General features: G+C 41.2%; 1 protein-coding gene across 2 annotated transcripts in view; it reads right to left on the reverse strand.

Moving 5' to 3' along the window:
* ssbp2 (single stranded DNA binding protein 2) overlaps positions 1 to 22047 on the reverse strand; it is a 52018-nt gene that overhangs the window by 17711 nt on the left and 12260 nt on the right. Inside the window, exons 2-4 of one of the 2 annotated variants that reach the window (XM_022752200.1) lie at positions 12802 to 12874; positions 9604 to 9665; positions 9178 to 9262 (exon numbers count right to left, since the gene is read on the reverse strand). In XM_022752200.1, coding sequence (XP_022607921.1) covers positions 9178 to 9262; positions 9604 to 9665; positions 12802 to 12874 — 220 coding nt within the window. Of the gene's footprint in view, positions 1 to 9177; positions 9263 to 9603; positions 9666 to 11208; positions 11289 to 12801; positions 12875 to 22047 lie in introns of those variants that run through there. The other variant, XM_022752209.1, reaches the window with a different exon arrangement.

Below are 22047 nucleotides of genomic sequence, written 5' to 3' on the forward strand. Positions count from 1 at the left end.
GAGGTGAAGCCGCGGGCTGATGCACTGTCAGATACACATACAGAGCTGAAAATGATAGTCGCTTTGGTCCTGGAGACACACTTCTCCCACCACTATCTCAGTTGGTTCAACGACACTTGGAGGAGATAAGGCAGATGGACTGAACACAGAGGAGAGGGAAGGGTAGAGAGACACAGAGGAAGATTTAAAAACCACGGCTTTAAATGAAGAGGAGAATATGTCATGGTATTTTCTATCCTTGCATCTATAGTGTGTAAAAATAGAACCTGAAATCCACAGATTTTGCGATCTTTAACACCAAATGGTCCAATGCTTGTATTTTGTAATTGCAGAGATTAAAGAATGGATTGGAGTTAGAAAATTGTCAGAATTGTTGATACAAAGACTCATCAACCAGAGGCCACAGGAAGAACTAATGAGAAGTCACTTTGGGTGTCTCATCTTGCAGTCATGCTAGTGCTAGAAGGCCAGACACAGGAGACAGCATTAGATAAGGATATGGGTGTCTACAACAGCAAAAATACATCAGGGTTAGTTGGGGTCAAAGAGATAACTTGCTGGTCTGATTGTGTCAGCATTCTCGCTTTGCCCTCCTGGTCTCCCTCCGTAGTCCTGCCGCCACTTCTACAGTTCAATCTCTGGATCAGTCACTATAATCCCTTTCACATGTGACCTGTAAGGTTGCCGCTGTGTAAAGCGTAACAGCGTTTCTATAACTTTCCACTCAGATGGGTCAGGGAAGACTGGATGTATAAGAACACATTGTCCAATGTGCAAAACTGATTAACTTGATAGACTGATTCCATCCCAGTGTTTTGTGATTAAAAGCTTCCATAATATCAACTCTGACACCCGTTTTCTGGGTGAAGCTGCATGTGTGAAAGCACAGAGACACTGCTATAGACAAATAACATATGCTCCTGACTAAGCCCCTTATTTTCATAATCAATAATAATAACTGCAGTCAAACCAGAAATTACTCTCTCGCATCCTACAGCTCTGTTTGAGCTTGTTCTCATTCTTACACTGTCTTGTCTTCCCCTGCCCTCAGTTAACCTCTCCCCTCCACTCTGCACTCATGCCTTCCTCTTTGCCCCTGCCCGCTGCAGAGCAGCAAGGCGTGCATATGTCAACATCACATAAACACTCCACCTCGGCATGTCCAAACACGCATGTGACATGACTCAGCGTAACAGGACAGTGGAAAACACATTCCTCGGAGACCAGAGGGCTGAGCGCAACAGGCCAGTGAGAGAGGAAGGAAGATGATAAGAGACATAGAGAGGAATGTAGAAAGACAGAGAACAGGGGACAGAGATAGACCGAGGGAATGAAGAAGAGAAAAAAAAAACTGCTGATGTGAAAGAGCGAGTAGGAAGCGGTGTAGAGAGTAAGGAGGGAAAAGAAGGGGAGGGGAAAATAGGAGAAAAGGAGCGAGTGATTGTAATGTTTTTCTGGAGAAAGCCAGCGAAGTAGAATATAAGCAGCCCAGCATACAGTTATTGTTCAACACAGCAAATTTCCCTTGTTTTTTTTTTTTTTCAAACTGTTGGATATCATGACAGCCATTTCCATCTCTGCTAAACCTATGGAAATTCCCGTTCTTTTTCTCCCTTCAGTCGCTCTTCACTCAGCTTGCTCTTCATTGCCATGGCAATGATGTTACAGTGAGTCACCTCCGCATCTCCCTCCTCCTCAACACAGCCAAGAAGGAACATGGGAGTGTGTGAGAGAGAGACATAGACAGAGAGAAAGAGAAGGAGAGGGAGGGAGGGAGCGAGAGAGAGAGAGTGAGAGAGAGGAGGAGAGAGCGCTCTGTTTCCCTGGAAACAGACTGGGGGTCTCCCCAACCCCCATTGGTTCTCAACTGGTTGGAGTCAGCTTGTTACCCACAACGCTTGGAGCCAACAGAGTCTCTGTTTCTAGGTTGTTTCTGTCCTCTCTGTTTTGCTGTCTCTTCATATGCATGCACACACAGGTACTGGTCAGAATCCATTTCACGCCACTGAATCATGCCTTCTCAGGTTTGTCTTATGTTACTCCATAATCAGATAATAAAACATCAGTCCCCAACAGCATCTTAGAGAGTTTTCTTTTCTTTTTTTTTTTTGTAATTATTGCAGTCGGGAATGGCTGAATTTGCAGACGCTTTTCTGAACAAATGTGATGCAGTTTGCAGCATGTCTTGGATTATTTCCTGACAAATAAAAGTAATGTTCAAATATCATAAGCCTGAGGGGGAAAAAAACTGAAATAGTGTAAGGAAATAACTAATAATCAGTATATAATTTGTTCCAGTATGAGGTGAAATTATCTTCAAAAGAAGTAATGCAGCTGGTGGTAATTGTAACAATGTGTAACAAAGGCGTAGAAAAACAAGTTATAGCTGGTTCAGCTCAGGTTAGAAAAGTTTTGCTGAGATTTGAATTGGTAGAGCTTGTTAGGAGGCAGCTCTGCCTGAGAAGACAACTTCAGGGGAAAGAAAATGAAGTTGGACTGTTGAGGTGGAATATTTACTTTATCTGATCTGGACTCTGAAGAGTGGCTCTCAATGGGATTACTATATTTAGAAAAGGTTAGTGATTAGAAAACTAAATTGTAAGAATTCTTTCAATTTGACAAATTAGTATGAAAGAGACTGAAAACACAAAAAACAACAATTATACCTGTTAGATCACTAGATGATAATTATGTATATAATCTTGCGCAGAAAGTGGACACAAAACAGAAAAGCAAAACGGAGAGGGTGTATTCTCTGGGGAGCATAAACGTGATCAGTGAATTTCATGGCAATCTGCCCGTTGCGTTTTATTATTTCCTCGGTACAAGTGGAAATTCAAGCAAGAAAAGGTCGACACATACTGCCATCCTTGCACTGCTAGAAAGAAATGAAACATTAATAATTAACAATTTCAACATTACAGCATTTTCTATTGCAACTTTCATGGCAAGTGCTGTGTGTTATTGTGTTATTAAGATTGCAGAACATCGGTATCAGTAAAAAAACAAAACCAACCAGACTGAATCAGGGGTAAAGCCACATTATATGAGTAAAACTGTGCTTGTTTAAAAGAAGGCCACAAAACCCCCCCAAAAAAACATGTCAATGGTCAAATTAATGAATGAGTGTCCTTCTGTTCAGTATAACAGTCCACATGTACAGTGTACACTACATGTTTCTCATTGCAGACAGGAACCGTTTTCAGTTAAACCCCACGGTCACCACACCTTCCTGTCCTTCAGCTTCACACAGACAGCGCAGCACATTATGTGTGCACTATGTGTGTTTCCACAGATATTAAATACTGAGAGTGCATCAGGATGCAAATGAATAAAGCAGCCCTGTGTGTTATTACATTTCTACAAATATGTGTATCCTTAATAAAGACAGAATGTTTGTGCTGCTGTTAAATTGAGCGGCGTGGGTACATTTCCATGCAAGAGTGAGAGAGTATGAATGTAAGATCTGGCAGCGTCAGATGGAGCATTTTTATCAAAGGGGGTTGCTCTTGGCACTGCCTCTTGATCTCTTCTTCCCCTCTAACTGCCGAGTGCCTGCTATCTCCCACAGTGATGCCACACAATGATACCAGACTCCCTGTGCTATAATACTTGCCTGTAACGCTGCTGCCTATCTACAGTGCATTCGATGTTTGCTGCTCACTCTCCAGGTCATCCATCTGTCAATCTCTTTGTTAATTTGAAGTAAATTAGCTTTGTGCAGGCAGCTAGCAGAGGCCACTGACACAAGCTTTTATTTGCAGTTTCACCAATATACAGAATTTTGTAATAAAATCTTAAAACGGTGGTTCCCAACCTGGGGAGGTGTTCCCAGATAAATCTGAGGGGTTTAATGAGAGCATTAAAAGGGATAAGACACAAAAATATATACTGCTGAAATACAACACAACTTTTCTTTTCTTGTGAAATTCTGGCCACTTTTCATTCTTCTTCCCTCTAGAAATAAAACAACCTGAGAAGGAAATATCACCCTCTGCTTGAAATGCTCTTAAGTTGTGTGTCCACACTGTGGCCATGACATGTGAGATGTCACAAGCCGAAATGATAAGTTGATCAAAAAGATTGGCTGTTTTATTTGTTTTAAGTGAATTGAATATTTTTCTGCACTTTTTCCTCTGTGGCGGTGAGAGCTCAGTGCACTGCAACTAACACTTACTGGAAGAAAACACATACAAACAAACACATCCACTGCATTCAAGGTGCAGAGCATTGAGCTTTCTTGGCCACCGTACCTTTCACTTTTTTCTGACATTTAATGAATTGATTAACCTATAATGAAAATAATTGTTAGTGTGTCTTTGTAAGGGGTCAACTACAGGTAAGGTGAATTTGTTTTGGTTTTTTGGGGGGTTTTTTTGCATTACGCAGCAGCCACACACATTCTTTGAATTTTTTGGGATATTTATTGGTAGAAATGTTCGCCAGCTGTCTGTCTGTCTGTCTGTCTGTCTGAATTCCTGAAGTTTTTCAAAATGAATGTCCATCCTTGACTGTCTCCCAGTGAGGCTGCATGCCTGGCCTTTTCTGCATATGTGCCCTGTCCCTTTAATACTCGTCTATTCGTCTTCTGGCCCACTTACTAGCAGTTGGGCTTTCCTCTTTAAGAATCCATCACACATTCACACAGTGATGAGACAGACACATGGGGCTAAAAGCCTGATCACAGTGTGACAATGGTAACGGTTCAGGCTATTGCAAAATACTTTCACAACCACCTACAACATTTCAGTTCACAGCATATTTTCAGTCACAATATCGACTTAAAATGAAATACAAAAACAAAAAGGACTAGAAGCAAGGACTTGCTTCAGTTAAAAAGCACATTCTTATCTGGAGGCCGCACAGCACAACCAGTACAACTGTCGGACGCCGATAATCTCCAGAAATCAGGAGTCAGGTAACGCTCTCTGTGGAGTTTTTTTTGTTTTTCATCACTTCTCCAAAACTCCCCAAATTTTTCAAACTCGTCAGCCCTTCTGGCACCAGTCTGCCTTTCTGGCTCTACACAAATTGTCTCTTTCAGAACTTACAAGAATAATTCACTGAGGGAATTCTGAACATCACGCACCAATGCACTTAACACAATTTATATGGAGACATTTGTATTTCAATTAAATGGACCATTTTTCAGTGCAGCAAACATTTTAAAAGGGTCTAAATGTCATTATGTAGTTGAGGAAATGCTGTTAATATGCTCAATATTGTTTCCACAGGTTTTACAAGCAGTTTCATGCTGCTTGAGTCTTTCTCGCGCCCCTTTCATCTGCTCATATTTTGTAAAAACATCAAAGAAATTAGTTGGGACAAAAAGTTTGCAGGCAGAACAGAAACTACCACTTTCCAGCAGAAATCAGTTCAAAACCATATTTCTCTCCATTTATTACTTAGCTTGAGACCTTGCAATATATATTTGTATTATAAACACATATAATGCATATCAATGCATATGCTGTCAGGAAAAGCCTGGAATGATCTGCATGGTTTGACATCTTATTCCTCAAAGACAGAAACACAACAGCAACTGATTTTCATCTCTAATAAGGCCATTTCCGGGTCAAGCATCAGAATTTAAAAATAACTTGTTTTTATGACTTCATGGCCTTTCGCAAATGGAAACTGCTCATTTAGTATCGAGAACACAATTTACAAAGCACTTAACAGAACTGTAAATGGCCTTTCTGATGCCTGAAAAGCCCCGTCTGAGGTTGGAAATCAATAACATTGCATCTCGCTTTGTTCATCATCTTTTCTTTCCCCCTTAACATTAGATTACTGTATTAATGTCCTTGAAGAACATTCTCAGGTCTAGTGATATGATGGACATATACAGTACACAACCTCATGCAAAACATCTTGCACATGTAAACAAACTTAAGAGAAAAACCCAGCTAAAAGCCAACTGTGTCTACAGCAGGTAGTTTAAACTGGGATAATCGTTCAAATCGAGTCAAAAGCCTTGTCACAGTCCCATCAATTATCAAAGGGAAAAGGGACACAATGATGTGAATGAGCTCCTACGTCTCCCCAGCATTAATTAGGACTTCACTCAGTAATTAGCTATCTGAAAATAATTACCATCAAAATGTCTGATTAAAATCTCCATCAGTCTCAAAGTCAGGAGACTGAAAGAGAGGCACCAGCCTCAAATTAAGGCGTGCTACTTTTTCCAACCAAGTCCACCGCAGTTGTCCCCTCATTTTGTTTTAATTGAGTGGCAGATATGTGGGTAGTACCTCTGATTGGATCTACGAAGCAGTGCAGCGTTGCAACAGTTGATTGAAAGTGACCTTGGTCTAATTACAATTGGTTTAATTATAATTCTCTGATTACATCCCTGCAGGAAGTGTAAGAATAAGACGTTGCTGGTGGCCTCCGCTAATGATGTTAAAATATATTCCGAATGATTTCTGAATTGAAATGATTCTGATAAGATAAGAAGGCAGAAGATACTGTTGTTGTCACCTTAAGAACAATTACATTTAATGACGAATGTGAATGCGTTTTATTTATTTTTTGGCTTTGAGCCGTGTTTGAGACAAATCAATCAGACAGAAGTGTCTGCCCCTCTTTTTGACCTCCTCTCTCTTTCTATCCGTCTCCACACTTCCTTGTTTTTTCTCCACCTTTCTCCTCTCCATTCTGTCTGCCTCTCAGGTCTGAGGTCGTGCTGCCCTCCAGCTCCCTTCCTCAGAGCCAGGATGACATCATCCCATATAACTGCCTCGTCCTCGGAGTGCCTATTCATCACCCTGATCATCATCGCCAGCATCAGCAGCATCACCTGCGTATGCGCGCACACGCACACACACACACACACACACACACACACACACACACACACACACACACACACACACACCACCACACACACACACACACACACACACACACACACACACATACACACCTACGGCAGGAGGATAAAAGAGAAGAGAGTCCCAACAGTTCTGCAGGATTGCAAGCCGAAAGGAAAGAGGGAGAGAAACGCAGGGAGGGAGAGAGAGGACGGACAATCCTGCTGGGGTAGGCAGAAACCCCTGACCTGTGCTCTTCCAACAATACATCTCAATAAACCACAGTGCAGACAAATCTGATGAGTCAGACTTCAGGCTACAGAGGCAAAACAACAACATAAAAAGCAGGAGAGAGAGGAACCCCCCCCCCCCCCCCCCCCCGCCCCAATGACACCACCCACCCACGCACCCACCCAACCCCGCCTTCCCAACTCCACCTCACCACTTCCCGCGAGGAGAGCTGCACTTCCTGTCTCTTAGTCACCAGTTAATCTAAAACTTCATGTGCTCTGGCACAGCTCACTGTTACCGGTTACTGGATGGTGCATGACTGAATCAACCCATGCCTTGATGTGCAGGAATTACAGCAGTAAAGTGGAGGCACACTGAGAAAACACAACAATAAACCATGTTTCTACCACACAGGCGACTGTGTGCTTGCCCAGTCTGCTCTACAGTGTAATGCGCTCACAATACTTTAGCCAGATATGTGTGTGTGCGCACGTGCAGCATTTTAGAGCTGCTGTTCTCTGGTCGAATACAAGAAGCAGGCACTTAATCACACACCTTGAATGTCACAACAAGCATTCAATTAAACACCACTTCAGATAAAGGATTAAACCAGTTTGCAAGGATGTAAAAAAGACAAGTTGTAGCCGTATCGTAACCAACGCGTTCTGGGGTTAAATGTGAGAAAGTGTTGACGGTCGGTGAATCCTAAATCACAACTTTATGGTCTAATTGCGCACCAAAATTGTGCACATGTTCTTTTGATGTCATCTCGAAATCATTGTTATTTACTATTGTAATGACAAAAAGAGAAACAGCAAGCCACTCTCTGTAAATGTTGACATTTATATTGCTCTTTGCACCGTCTGGTAATTCTTCAAAACTGTATAATGCAAACAAACCACAAGGAAGTCGGAAGTAGACAGACACTGGAGCGAGGTGTTGTATTTACACATTGTTTTGATGACAACTGGTCTTACTGTCATTGTGGTATTTTTTGGAAGACAGTCACCAGTTTGTACATGTTTCTTCATCTTTGATCTCAGCTGACCTTAACACTATGGAGACCCAAAGCGCTCAATATTAAATAAATAAAAAATTGTATGAATATATACAGAAAAATGTAAAACATAATTATAATTATAATCAATTATAATTTATCATTTATTATAAATTAAATATAATTCATTGATTTTATATAATTTTTTAATTCAGTATTGTGAAATGTTATTTCATCTTGCTTTTTTCTAGTTTATCAGATTATTTGAGGTATTATTTTTTGCCCTTCTACAGTTTTTACTATACCTGTACCTTTTCTAAAGTCTGTGTTTTTACATTTTACAGTGATATTTTCCCAATGACTCGTCCTTGGCACTTGTCATCAAATAGTTTTTATGTCTGAGCGTCTAACAGAGTTACACTATGTAATATGGCTGTCTGTGCATTCACATCAGAGCAAAACACAAAAATGAAATGCACTTAGGGCTGTCACAATATCAGATTTTCACTACACAATTATTGTGGCCAAAAGAATTCATGATGACGATATCACAAAATCTATAAAAAACATGAAATAATAATAATAATAATAATAATGCTATCCGTCAAATTCATCTTTAAGTTTGTTTACTGTATTTTGTCTCTTTTTTGGCAAATGAATGAGACACAAATATGAGTGTAGAGAGGTGGAGTGAGCCTGTAACCATAACTGCAGCATAACTGCAAAAGCATTTAAAATGAACAATTACACTTAATGGAAATGCAACCAGTTGAACTGATTAACAAAAGATCCACAATGCCTAACATTTGCCATCACAATATTATCATATGAATATCATTAAAAATACATCTACATCAATATATCATTTTTTAAATATCACAAAATATCACGATTATCGTCAATACCGGTATATCGTGACACAATCTTTTACTGTGAAAAGAAGCAGATGAAATGCAGTTGACAGCTTCATGGTTATATATGTTATATGTGTTATATATGTTTATTATTTATTTCATAATTTCTTATCCGCTAATCTAATATTGAACACTTTGGGTTTCCATATGTTACTGAATCTTTCAGAGAAGTGCCATAGTTTCAGAAAGAGCAAGGAAAGCTACTTCAGGGAAAACTCACATAGTCATGAAAGGCCTTGGCCTCACTGGAGTGTTCACATGTGTCTCTTCTCTCTGGAGCTGCACAGTACAGGTCCCAGAAAACACTACAACAAACAGAGAAGGCAGTCAGAGAGGAGAATCATGACAAAAGAGAAACACTGAAGCCTGACAGATAAAACTAACAGTCCATTTTAGTGGCAGCGTAATCCTGCATCAAGACAATAAGTGTGATTCTATTATCAATATTGCAATAGATGACTTTAGGTGTTTTAGTGGGTTACAATTTGTAAACAGCAAACTGAAAAAGAGCTGTTGGGAACAATTAATGAGATGATGACAAATAAAAACAGGAGGAGAAGGAGTGAGGATCATCATTTTGTTCAATAATGTCAGAGATGAGAAACAGCATGTAACCTGAATCATTACACAACACAAAGACACTCACCACCACCATGAGTGGAGGAACCCCGGAGGTTCTCCTAATGTGATGTTCTTCTCCCATCGGATCTACACAGACACAGACAGACAGAGAGCGAGAGAGAATGAGAAGCTTCAGAAACATATTGAGTTTTAAAACATGCCCGACATCTGAATTACCTGCTTCACAAGATTGAAGAGGTTGCAAGGGAATTCCTATAACACATGCCTTTATGTAATTATATTATGATTCTCATGCCATGGATTCATATAAGTGGATAAGTGTGTGCCTGAAAGCCCATCTATTCAAGTACGTGAAAATGTATCAGTGCAAGTGCATATGTGTGTGTGTGTGTGTGTGTGTGTGTGTGTGTGTGTTCACTGAGTCAGGAAGGTGTTCGGAGTGTGAGGTCAGAGACATGTACCAGCCTGAGGAGCCCAGTCAAACCTTTGTACAACCCACACACCCTTCGCTCTGCTGCTCACCCACATTATGTGTTTCATTCATTCTTTCCTACTTTCTGTTCTTCCTTATAACTCATTTCAATCCTGTATTCCTATATTTTGTTGCTTTTTTTCCCCCTTTAAAGTTATTATTAGAGTATTTCTTAATTTTCTTTCTATCTTTTTCACCTGTCCAGTCATTGCCGCAGTCAATCATATTTTGTATATAAGAGTTCGGATGGTTTCTTTCTTTCTTTCTCTCTCTTTCAAAACAAAACCAAAACCAAAAATACAAGTACATTAGGTTGCGTGTTTATCTTCTTTAATGTTACTTCCAAGGCTATAGGAGCAATTTATACATTATTTTGTGGGACTGCAGCGTGTAGTAGTACACATCCAGTGTGTGAGAGTTTTGTCCTGGATGTTTTAAGAGTTTACACTAGCACCTCTATCCTGCTCTTTATTGGATTTCACACCCCTGACCAAACCATAGTTAGTCATACTAAAAGTCTTTTCTCTTGTAGTATTAAAAGGGAAACATCTGGACGTGCAGCAGCAGTAACTGCTGAGTTCAGACACTGTTCGACCATCTGACAAGCACTTGGGTTGAAGCGCTCTGACGGCTTAACACCTTGGTCAAGGTCAGTGGCTAACACGAGTGCTGACATCACCCACAGTAGGGATGATTTATGTTTGCACACGATGTCACAGTCCGACCAGCAGCTGTGGGCAGCAGTCTGACTGCTACTATCAGACTATGATGGTATTGTTTAGTCTGCCGCTCCTCTCTATAAACACACTTACATCATCTCTGTCGCTCTGAGTTTTCAAGTGATCTCATGTTCATCTTTTTAATTTCCCTCGCTGAAATGTTTCATATGGGTATAAAAGAAACGAGACTATTGTACCACCTGCTCTACTGGCAGTGTGAATAAGCGCTAACATAACAGGAAAAACTGAATCACTTCACTTTCGATCAGACTGTCCTGACCTCAGCTGCAGATCAGACACAGTGACTTTTAGAAGGAATGTCTTGCTTTGAAGTTTCTTTTTCTTTTTTTTCTTTTTTTTTTTTGGTAGGGGGGAACTGCCTCTTTTTGTTTATCCCACATGCTTTCACTCTGAGTTAACAGTTCTAGTGAGGACATATCAGTTAACATTATAGGCAGCCAGCAATTTTCATACACACCGTGACAAAGATGGATTTTCCTCCCTCATCATTGCTCAAGTGGTACAAAAGATGCGGAATGGGCATGACATCCCATCGTTTCTCACATTTAATTGGCTGCAGCTCAGTCCAAACACGATTGCAGACAGTTCAGGTCAGGACACTTTTGAGCGTGCTCTTTTATCCCCCCTTCATCTGGAAAGCGTCAAAAAAAAAAAAAAAAAACAGACTGCGCCCGCATATCCTGTCTTCTTGTGGTCTGCACTGCTGGGAGGTTCATTCATTTACCTACACTATGCTACAGTGAGATCCCTTCAGCATGATTATTGGCAGATGTAGGCTGTGTGTTGCTGGGGGGGTGGGGGGTGGGGGGTCGCTCTCATTACACAGAGGCCTGAGATTTACTATTAGCTTTACTTTAATACAGCGTTTTCTTTCTACCCATGGATATATTTTTACCTTTTTATTTTGCCTTGTCGTCCTTGTGCCTCCTCGTGTATTCTGTCAAGGTTTAAGTGTATTTTTGTTATTACTGTTTGAGCCATCAGTTAAGTTTGACAGTTTCTTGTTGCCTGCTCTTCTGAGCTGTTTGTCTGTGTCTTTTGGTATTTACGTTTAGGTCTCCAGGTCTGATTCGTGACTCGTCTTTCTGGGCTCTCGCTTCCTGAGCCTGAGGATACACTGTAAACAGATGTGGATGATAAAAAGTGGATAACAGGCCTTTAAAGCCATGTTTTTGCTCCACCCCACTATTCCAGCAAGAGCTACATTACGGTGTAATGCTTACCCTGTGTGCGTGTGTGCGTGCATATGTGTGAATGTGTATTGTATACAAGCGGCTCTGTTTATACTTGTTGCACTCTTAGCTAATGCGTTCCCACACTTGAACATGACACCGCCTATCCTTTTCATCTCTCACATCTGCGGAAGAGAGAGAGCAAGTAGTGTGGCAGAGAGGAAAGGGTGTCAGAGAGACAGAGAGGTGTATGTGTGTGTGTGTGTGTGTGCGCATGTGCACAAAGACACACTAAGTCAGAGTGATGAGAATTGGTGCCAGCTGATGATGTAACCTTTTCCATCCCCCCCTCTCTTTGTTCTCCTCTTCCTCTGGCCGATGTACAACAAGCCTCAAGCCACTGTCTTCTACATTGTAATTTATCGTCATTTAAGGCGAGGCTGCAGAATCAACTGACCTCATTTTCACCCCGTCACCTTTTTACCTCTGCAGAATTAAAGTGAAGACAAGCCCGCATCTCAGAGGAGAGGATTGGAGAGAAAGATCAAGAAGAGAGTGGAAAGAGCGCAAAGAGAGAAAGAAGAAGAATAAAGAAGAAAAGACAAAAATGCTATTGAAGGAGATGGACAGACGTCAGCTCCAGACTGAGTGTTGTAACTCTCCCTGTGCTCCTGCTCCACTCCCACTAAATGCAATGTTAAGAAGCCCTGTTTGCTGCTACTAACCTGTTGGCTCAGCACTGTAAGGCCAGGCTAATTCAATTAGCTGCTACACTTAGTGGACATATTGCATGAGGGTCAGACCACCCCTCTGACTGTACACAGAGAGTACAAGGCCTGTGCTCCCTCTGACACACAAACAGATACAGCATGACTTACCTCTGAGAGAAAGGTCTGTGCTGACTTCTGTGCTCCTACATGCAGCAGGTACTCGTAAACATACAGAGCTAACCTGCACAGAAAAATAAAGAAGACAGTGGGAGGAAGTGGGTTAGTGTATTCATTAAGATCCAGACTGTCAACAGCAGATGTTCTGTTAGTGAAAAACAGATTAAAAAATATAAGAAAAGGGGAGGAAACCATCTACAATGGTAAGCAGTCTTGGTTTTACAAGCAGACAAAAATTAAGCATGAAATTCCCACATTCACCTCACGTAGCCCCCAGTTTGAACTTTTTTGAGTATGAAGACTTTCTCATGAATGTTTCCTGGTCATCTCTGTCCAACTTCAGGGCCAGAAATCAACTGCTTTAAAACCTTAGACAATCATACTTCCTACTCCATATTTAAGATAAATCCATTCTTAAAAGAGAGTTTCTCCCAGGATTACCTAAAAATAAAAGATGAAGGAACCTACGCATGGATACAAATTGCCAAGCAGCTCCAGGACGCAGTGATGTGCAGTGATGTGTGAGGGCGTCACAGTCTGTTACAAATCTCTCCAGAAACGGGAAAAGACGCACAGCAGCTTAGGAACACTAATCGTCTCCCGAATGCCAAACAACAGGCAGGGCAACCTTTTAAGACATCTGAAATTCAGTCAATGTTATGCTTCATCTAAAACCCACCTGTTTGAAGAACAAACAGCGTGGTGATGCTTGGTGGGACTACACTGTGAAACACCTCACCCTCGTGCCGCGGGCTCTCCACAGACTTCCTCCCATGGCTTTGATCGCAGTGAGAATTAATTACAGGCTTGATTTGTTAATCAATTCTCCTCCCAGAGTGTCTGTGCTGGTTCTAACAGCAACTTAGAGAGGAAGGGGGGCTGATGATCTGCTGGTCTATAACTACAAGATAAACACTGATCCACAGGAGATCGATAGCAGATCACACTGACTCCACAAATGGCACCCTAGATTTAGAGAGAAGTCCAGTGTAACAGCAGAGAGTCACTGTACAAGGGCTATGAATAATGACAGGTTTCCCATGGATTGAGCAAAGAAGGCAATTAATTTAATTTATATCCCTGAGATGCACTGTATGTATTTACCCATACTAGAAAATAAATGCCTAATTAGAAGTTGGTGTACTGGGGTATTATGGGACATCCAGTGTGTTAGCAAAATCTTTCCCAATAAATAATTTCTCAAAGCTGATGGTGACCAAAACTCCAAAAGATACAACAGATAGACAGTTTATTATGAAACGTGTGTAGCTGGAACTCATGCATATTTGGTGTTTATGCTTTCAAAATGAATTACAAGATTAGTTAATTATGAAAATAGTTGCAGATCTATTCAATGTTAATCGACAAATTGATTCATCGATATAGCTGTGATGCAGACACAGAAAACTAAAGTTGAAGCATGATGCAGCAGAAGCTTTGACCTGGAGCTCCATGTGTCTGTGTGTGTTTGTCTTATACATGTTGATGATTATGTATTGTCAGGCGTGAAAGATGGTCACACCAGGACAGCAGCTGTCCCAGAACCCCCGCTGAAAGGTGCTACCAGCCTGCTGTAGCCGATCCACACTCCTCTTACATTGAGGTAAAAATAAACTCCCCAGACAGCCCTGTCTGCCTGTCTGAAGATGATGGACTGCACACCTTTCGGCTTTGCACAAAGGTACTCTGCCCCCCCCCCACCCCCCCAAACAACCCCTACTCCTTACCATCCCTCTCCTCCATTTCCATCTCCCTTCTTCATCATTTTCATCCTGAGTCTCCTCCTCTATCTCTCTCTCTCTTTCTGTGCCTTTTCTGTCTTGCCTGTGCTCTGCTTTCTTCTTGCCCTCTTTTTGGTAAGAGGCCATGTTTGTTTAATGATGGAAGGATGAAGGGAACCTCTTCCTCTCTATCCTTCCCTCCCTCTCTCCATCCCCCACTCCCCTCCCCTCCCCTCCCGTGGCCTGGCAGTAATGTTTAACCAAAGAGACAGAGACAGAACGTTTCACAGGGACAAGGTTAACGGAACAATGAGAGGCTTGACAAAACTCTTGACACCTCGACAACTGAACATGAATAAAAGATGCGCTCATTTTTTTTTTTTTTTTTCCCAGGCACTGTACAACTCCGAACACTTCTAGAAACAAACTTGCTCAGTCGCTCTTGTTGTGCATCGTTTTTCTGTCAACCTGTTTAAATCTGTCAACTCCCCTGTGAACCCTCACGCCGGCCACGGCGGCATCAGTATGGAACCATTTATTAACACTGAAAGATCTCATGTTTCTGCTGTGAATACATGCACAGCGATGACGCCGAGCCCGATCGGCTGCGTGAACAAATTCATTGTATCAGTGGGAATAAATAAAGAGATGAAAGCTTGTCCTCAGCGTGCTTTGGCCTGTATCCAGTCAGCTATGTATTACCACGTACACACATAACCACAGCCTCGCCTGGTAGCTGCCTTTGAGGCAGACTGAAAAATTCGACCTATGATTGATTTTGCAGGAGCTCTAAGATGCACCCTTTGGCCCCTGATGTAGAGAAAGGGTCGAAGGAAGTGAAGAAACCATAGAAAGGTGGGCGGATGAGGGCAGCAGTGGGGAGAAAGGTGATTCAATAAAAGAAAGAGAAACATTAGGGGATATCAGAGGTGAATAGGTTAATGCAAGTTTTGAAGAAGAGATGAAAAGGAAGGAAAAATGAAGGATGTCTTAATTCATTCACTGCTCCTGACCTTAAACACAACAGTTTAAATGCACCGACGCTTGCAAAAATACACACATAAATCACACTTAAAGCACTCCTCTCTCTCTCTCTTAACACTCACCGACAGTAGGCAGAGTTGAAATAGGACTGATAAGCAGACAGCTAAGCAGCAGATGAAGGCACTTTGTTAGCATTCAGTGTATCTATTGAACTTTAACTCAAAACTACTAATTTCCTCAAAGACGAGTGATAGGCTTTGAAAACACTAAACCCCCTCATACTGCTCTCTCATTGTTCACTTACCACTTGTTCAGCCAAGCCTCCCGCTGATAAAAAAGCGCCCAACTATGTGGAACTCATCTGACTGACAGAGTCAAAATACTGAGCGGAGATAAGGGTTGAGGATTAGAGGACGGAGGGACTGTTCAAGGTTAAAAATCCTCTAAATTTTACACATTAAAGTGAAAGCAAAAAAAAAGAGACTCTCTTGTCATTAAATAAACTGTCATTTTAAATAATCTCTGAATTAGCATTTAAGGTAAAAGAGCTCAAAGGGAGGCAGTCAATGCATTTATAATGTTTTTGACTCCACATTAGGTCATTCACATTAAAGCTCTTTTGGTGTTTGCCCTTGCTGTCGGACACACACCAGAAAATTGAAGACATTTTTTTATTCCCGGCCTTGTCTGCCCTGGCAATTTGTGTTGTAAATAAGAACCACTTTACATTAATCACAACTGCAACCAGGATGATTGAAGAGATCAGGTGGCTCCCACTTTGCTTCCTCTCCCTGTGTGTTAAAGATGTGTGTGTGTGTGTGTGTGTGTGTGTGTGTGTGTGTGTGTGTGTGTGTGTGTGTGTGTGTGTGTGTGTGTGTGTGTGTCATGGGAAGTAGTTGTGGTGAGTGGGTAGTATAGTGGAGAAGGTGGGGCAGAGAGGGGAACTTTAAGATCCTCACCTGACCCCTTTCTCCTTCAAATTCAAGTGGTTTTGTCTTCTGTGAGTCACATTTAATCAAATTCATATTTGAAGCCGACCCTGATTCCTGTCTCATTCTGTAAATCTGCACAGGACCAGGCAGCCAGCGCGCTTGAACAGTCAGAGACTGAGCTTAGCTTGATGAAGGCAGCAGGCGGAAACAGTGACCGGCTACTGTGTTGCCTTGTTACTGAGCCGTGCAGACAGAGGAGAGGAGAGCAGGAAGAGGAGAGCACCTTGCAGCTCAACCACAAACTGCAGCTTAAAGCAAAGACATGAACCTATTTTCACAAGATCAGCATTTAGTAGAGACCAGTAGATCACTGCTAATCAATTTTACTGCCATGGCGATCAAAGTCTGGCAGAGCTTCAAATCACAACAGATAATGGCTTCAGTGATTGGATTTGCCTGTTACAGATTAGCTCCAGATTATTTCACTCTTGTTAAAGATGAAATGGAAAAGTGATTATACTTCTGATCTGAATCGGCATGCTAATTGACATATTTACAAGACTTGCTACTATGCTGACACAACCTAATAACACACATTTCACCAGGAAAAATCTAATTAAGTCAATTCCTGCCAGTAAACATGCCATCCCCATCAATGATAACAATTACAAGACAGCTGTGTTAGTTGGAAATAGGATTTCTTTATAACATATAAAATATATAAAATATAAATCTCTGCTGTGTGTGTTCACAGCAAAGAATAATGTTAGTAAAATTGAAAAAACTGGTGCAGGTCACAATTTTTCTTTTTTAGCTGCACATTTTTTTTTTAACATTGTCACACAGTAGAGCCAAAGTAAAGACACTAGTGTATTGTCCCCTCATCCCCCTGCCAGTAAGACGCCATAAATTTGCCTTCTTTGCCTAAATTAAATTCTGGTGTTGGGTGTGGGCAGCGGCAGGAAATGGGCTCCACCCACAGAAAGCGATGAATACAATCTCTCTCCTAAACAGCATTTAGAGAGCGGTGTGGTCAGAGAAGGACGTCTCGTCTCCTTTGCTACTCTGTATGCAATGATCACGGGCTGTAAACTGTACAATAGTAAGGGTACGCTGTGCGTTTGTTTCATTAATCTCAAATCAGTTGAATTAGGGGATTTAAACCTGCATATATTTATTTATTTTTTGCCACTTGAAGGCAGTGAAAGAAATTGTAAACACAGCATTGACATACTCTCCTTAAAGTTCTTAAGGCGAGCATGTTAACAAACAGTTAGCAATACTTTGGAGTCATGTTTCTGGCCATGAATGCAACTCCTTTTAACTCTATTCTGAGTGGAGTATCTGGCTCTTTAGCAGTTAAATGCTCCATGGTGTCCACTAGCTAGTTGCTTGTGAATGATAAAATGTTAAATGCTATTGATAATGAGGTGAAATTTATGTAACTGACTACCTAACTTATATAAATAGTCAGAAAAGGAGATTGTATTGTATACAGTGTAAGGGAGAAACAAAATCAAACCAAAGTGCACAGGCTTAGTAGTCAGAGTCTCTGGATGGTGTCAACCAGGAATTAAACCATGACTCATATGAAGGGGTCAAACACAGGTTGAACACATGTTCAGTAGAGTGTGTTACAGACTTTCTACACTGAACAACAGCATTTTATTCTCCTGTTTTGGTTAAATGTGACAAGGGATTTCTAAGGTATATCCTCAATAGACAATTGAATGAAGATAAAATAAGAACAAACAGCCATAGCCTGAACCATACCACCCCCCTCCCCTCTCCATTTCCTCTGTGGATAAAAATTACAGAAAGAGAGAGAAAATAAGAGAAAGAGCGGGATGGGGTGACAGGAGCGTAGCAGAGAGGGATGAAAGGTTCTGGTGAAGAGAGGAGACTGGAGAAGGGGGATTAGAGACAGAAAAAAAAGGCAGATGGGTAGGATGGAGGTGATGGGTGCTGGCGGACTAGCCCTGAGATAAATGCTGGTGAGATCTGTAAACTTTAATATTCTAATGTTGAGGATTCTCAGTGCGAGTGGCGTCTCAGTTAGCCAAGCACCCTGCTGTGACCTCCTTCTGCAAATTAACACAAGACCCAGCAACAAAAACAGTCAGGCTGAACTAGACTCGATTCCTAACATTCTGTAAGGGAAAAATTAAATGACTACATGCTGTGCTGAAAACATAACATACAGGACAGAATGCCTCAGAATATGCACTGAATTTCATTATGTTTTTATAAATGAATTTCAATGAGTTCTGTGTGAGAGGTAATAACAATGGAAAAGTAATCCTCGATTGAACTAAGTCACCGTCAGGAAGTTGAAATATTGTAATTATCTCCTGGATATGCTTACCTACTACAAAAGACTAAATTATGGTCTTAAATCTCTGCTGTGTGTGTTCACAGCAAAGAATAATGTTAGTAAAAGTGACACTGTGAAGTATCTACTGAGAGCTATAGTGTCTTTGAAGCACTTTGCTTTCAAGCGAATGGAATACTTTACAGAATAATAAAGCAATAAGAAGAAATAAAGTCAGTCCTTTAAATTTCCCACGGATGAAAAAGCCGTCCCACCTTACAATGAATTAGGCTTGCAGGAAACTCCAGTTTGGTAAAACTCATAATGTTCAGTTACAACACCACTTTCAATGCTGTCTTTTTATTACCTCCGCTAAGGAGGGTTTGTTTTCACCTGTGTCTGTTTGTTTGTTGGTTTGTTTGTTTGACAGCAGGATTTCGCAAAAAAAAAAAAGAAAAAAAAAAGAAAAAAAGAACCGATTTACACCAAACTTGGTGGAGGGATGGGACAGGAAGAACCTAATAAATTTCAGGGCTGATGTGGATCATTTACTATGCATTTTAATTTTGGTGTATGTTGTTTGACATTGGCTTTGGCAGAGGTCTGCGCTCTACTCAGTGTATGTTCTAGTTTGTTTGTTTGTCAGCGGGATTTCACAAAAAAGTAGTGAACCAATTTACACTGAGAAGAACCAATCAAATGTTAGTGCCAATCTTCCCTCAACATTGTAAAGATACAGAATTTTTTCGACATTTTAATCAATTTGTAATAATGTATAGATCTTGAGGTAAAATATCAGGCATATTAATGGTTGAGATCTATGACTTTGTACAAGTTAGGGCAGATCCAGATAATAAGATCCAAGTAATAATCTGAATCTCTCACAGACATGTGTAGGATGGTTTGGCCTTGGTGGAGATATGCGCTCTACTGAGTGCCATTATAGTTTTGTCATGCAGTTAATCAGATATCCCATTATGTTTTAGTCAGTGTAGGTGATGAACTGCTTGTGCCTCTTTGCTAAAGCAGCTTGTTTGGAAAATGTCAAGATTTTTTTCAGACTTTTCTCTTTACTACATCACAGCATTTTGCAGCATATATGACTGATGCAATACAGGCACTGACAAAAGTAACCACAAATACAAAGGCAGCGTCCTTGTTCAAAACTGAGCCATATTAAATTGAATCACAATGAACACCATGCATCAGCTTTGTTCAGGGTCAGTCATCATAACAAGCCAGTTAGGTAGGTACACGAAAACCAGATGGTTGCTTTCTATACCCTGACTCATATGGGATTTTTGAGGCTGAAACTGATATCGATATTTGGGAGTTAATAAAAAAAATTTAGTATACCGGCCTAACAATTTGGCATTTCTGTACTTCCAAATTTATGTTGGCCTGGCTAATTTATATGTGTAGCTGTATTGCTTTCAGCTTTTACATATAGGCATTTAAACCGCGAGGCTATATAACTGTATTCTGTATTGTGTCCCTGTGATTCGGTCCACCCCCTTTGTAGTAATCATACGATGAGTCTGGTTCTCTTGTATGAGGCAGCGGTAAAGACCTGTTGTTTGTATCCTTGCTCACTGACCACACTGCCCTGTCATGATATCACACCTCACCACAGAGCCGCAGGGCACGAGAGCAACACAAATCACAGACCCTTGTCTTTGACTCAGAGGTGGGATCATCAGCATTATCATTGTCATCAAGGCCGGTCTACATTGAAGCCAAGCCATCGCTAACTCTCCAATCAGGCCTCCAAAAGCCCACCATTAGACACAAGCCACCTGTGGATGAGGAGTGTTGGCAGCTTGAGCCCCTGACAACTCTGGCGAGAATAGAGAAGGACCCCGTCATAAAAGAGAGCGCAACGATCAAACTGCTGCCCCTGCTGAGGACAGCCCTGTGTGTGACAGCCAAACACTTTCCCTGATTAATCAAGCCTAGCAGCGGGGCTTTATGTGCCATTAAGAGCCTTGCAAAATGACTTCACTTCATTCATTAAAGTGGAGCATCCTCTGCGGCTCTGCTTGCCAGACAGACAGACAAGTGAAAGCTGGGAGAGGGATGGTGGTGGGGCAGCGATGAGGGTGGCGGGGGCACTGAGGCAAGATAAACAACGACAAATATAGACCCATTACAATGTTGAATAATTCATCTTATATGCAGGGCTTCAGGAAAACAAGGGGGAGAAAAAACAACAACAGCCCAAACAACCATGAGGATTATGAAGCCTTTATACAGTGAAGAGCATCTTCAAAACAGGGCTATTTACACACACACCTTGTATGGGAAAAGTACAGCGACAGGATCATTGACAAATCACTTTACATGGAAAATCAGGTTCCAGTGGACTAATCCCCAATACATTTTCATTGAGGTAAAAACTATAGTTTTAATGAATCTGTGCAGGGGAGCTACAGTATGTGCGAGTGGATTAATTGTTTGAAAGCATGTTAGCTGCCTACGGTGGCTGCTTCGTTTGAGCTATTATTTTAACTCTTCTCCAAGCAGACAATTCACATACACACAAATGGGGATATTTACAGTCAAACTCATACACACGGTTAGACAGAGGCAGAGAGCAAAAGCCAGAAAAGAGAGAGAGTATGGAACGCAGAGGCAATGACACACATTGGTAGCACTAAGGGACGGACAAAGATGGGTAATTTACCAGTCAACAGAGAGATAAAGACGTAGAGATGGAGAGAAAGATAAGTAGAGGAAGATTAGCAGCAACAAGAGCAATAAGAGAACTGGAGGGTAGAGAGGAAGAGAAAGAGCAAAGGAGAAAGAAGAAATGGAAGGGGGGGGCAGAAAGAGAAAGAGAAATAGAGAAAAAGAAAGAGGAGGGAGAGAGTGAATGATTAATGAAAGAAGCTGGGAAATGCAGTGAGGGGAGGTCAGGACGGAGCAGAAGAGGAGTGATGCTGCAGCCTGTGAGCAAAGCTGAGGAGGACAACATTATGAACATGCCTGATGCTGTCACACACCTTTATCAGGGAGGATCTCTGAGGGAGATTGAGCTGGTATTAGGCTGACGCATCCGCTTAATACAAGATTTGAACAAGTGGGACTGAACCCAACTTGCAGAGGCTGAATCACCGCCAGTGAATTAGACAGTTTCTCCCCTTTTCATTTATAAAGACAAAAACTAGTTGCTTAAGCCAACAGAATGCGATTATATAAAACCTGCATTTTTACAAAGTTTACATCATTGTGTAGAAGAAAAGATCATTGAGATGATTTAGTACTTAAATGTGATAAGACACAGACACAC

The sequence above is a fragment of the Seriola dumerili genome, unplaced genomic scaffold, assembly GCF_002260705.1.
Source record: "Seriola dumerili isolate Sdu_G_001 unplaced genomic scaffold, Sdu_1.0 BDQW01000017.1, whole genome shotgun sequence".
NCBI lineage: Eukaryota > Metazoa > Chordata > Actinopteri > Carangiformes > Carangidae > Seriola > Seriola dumerili.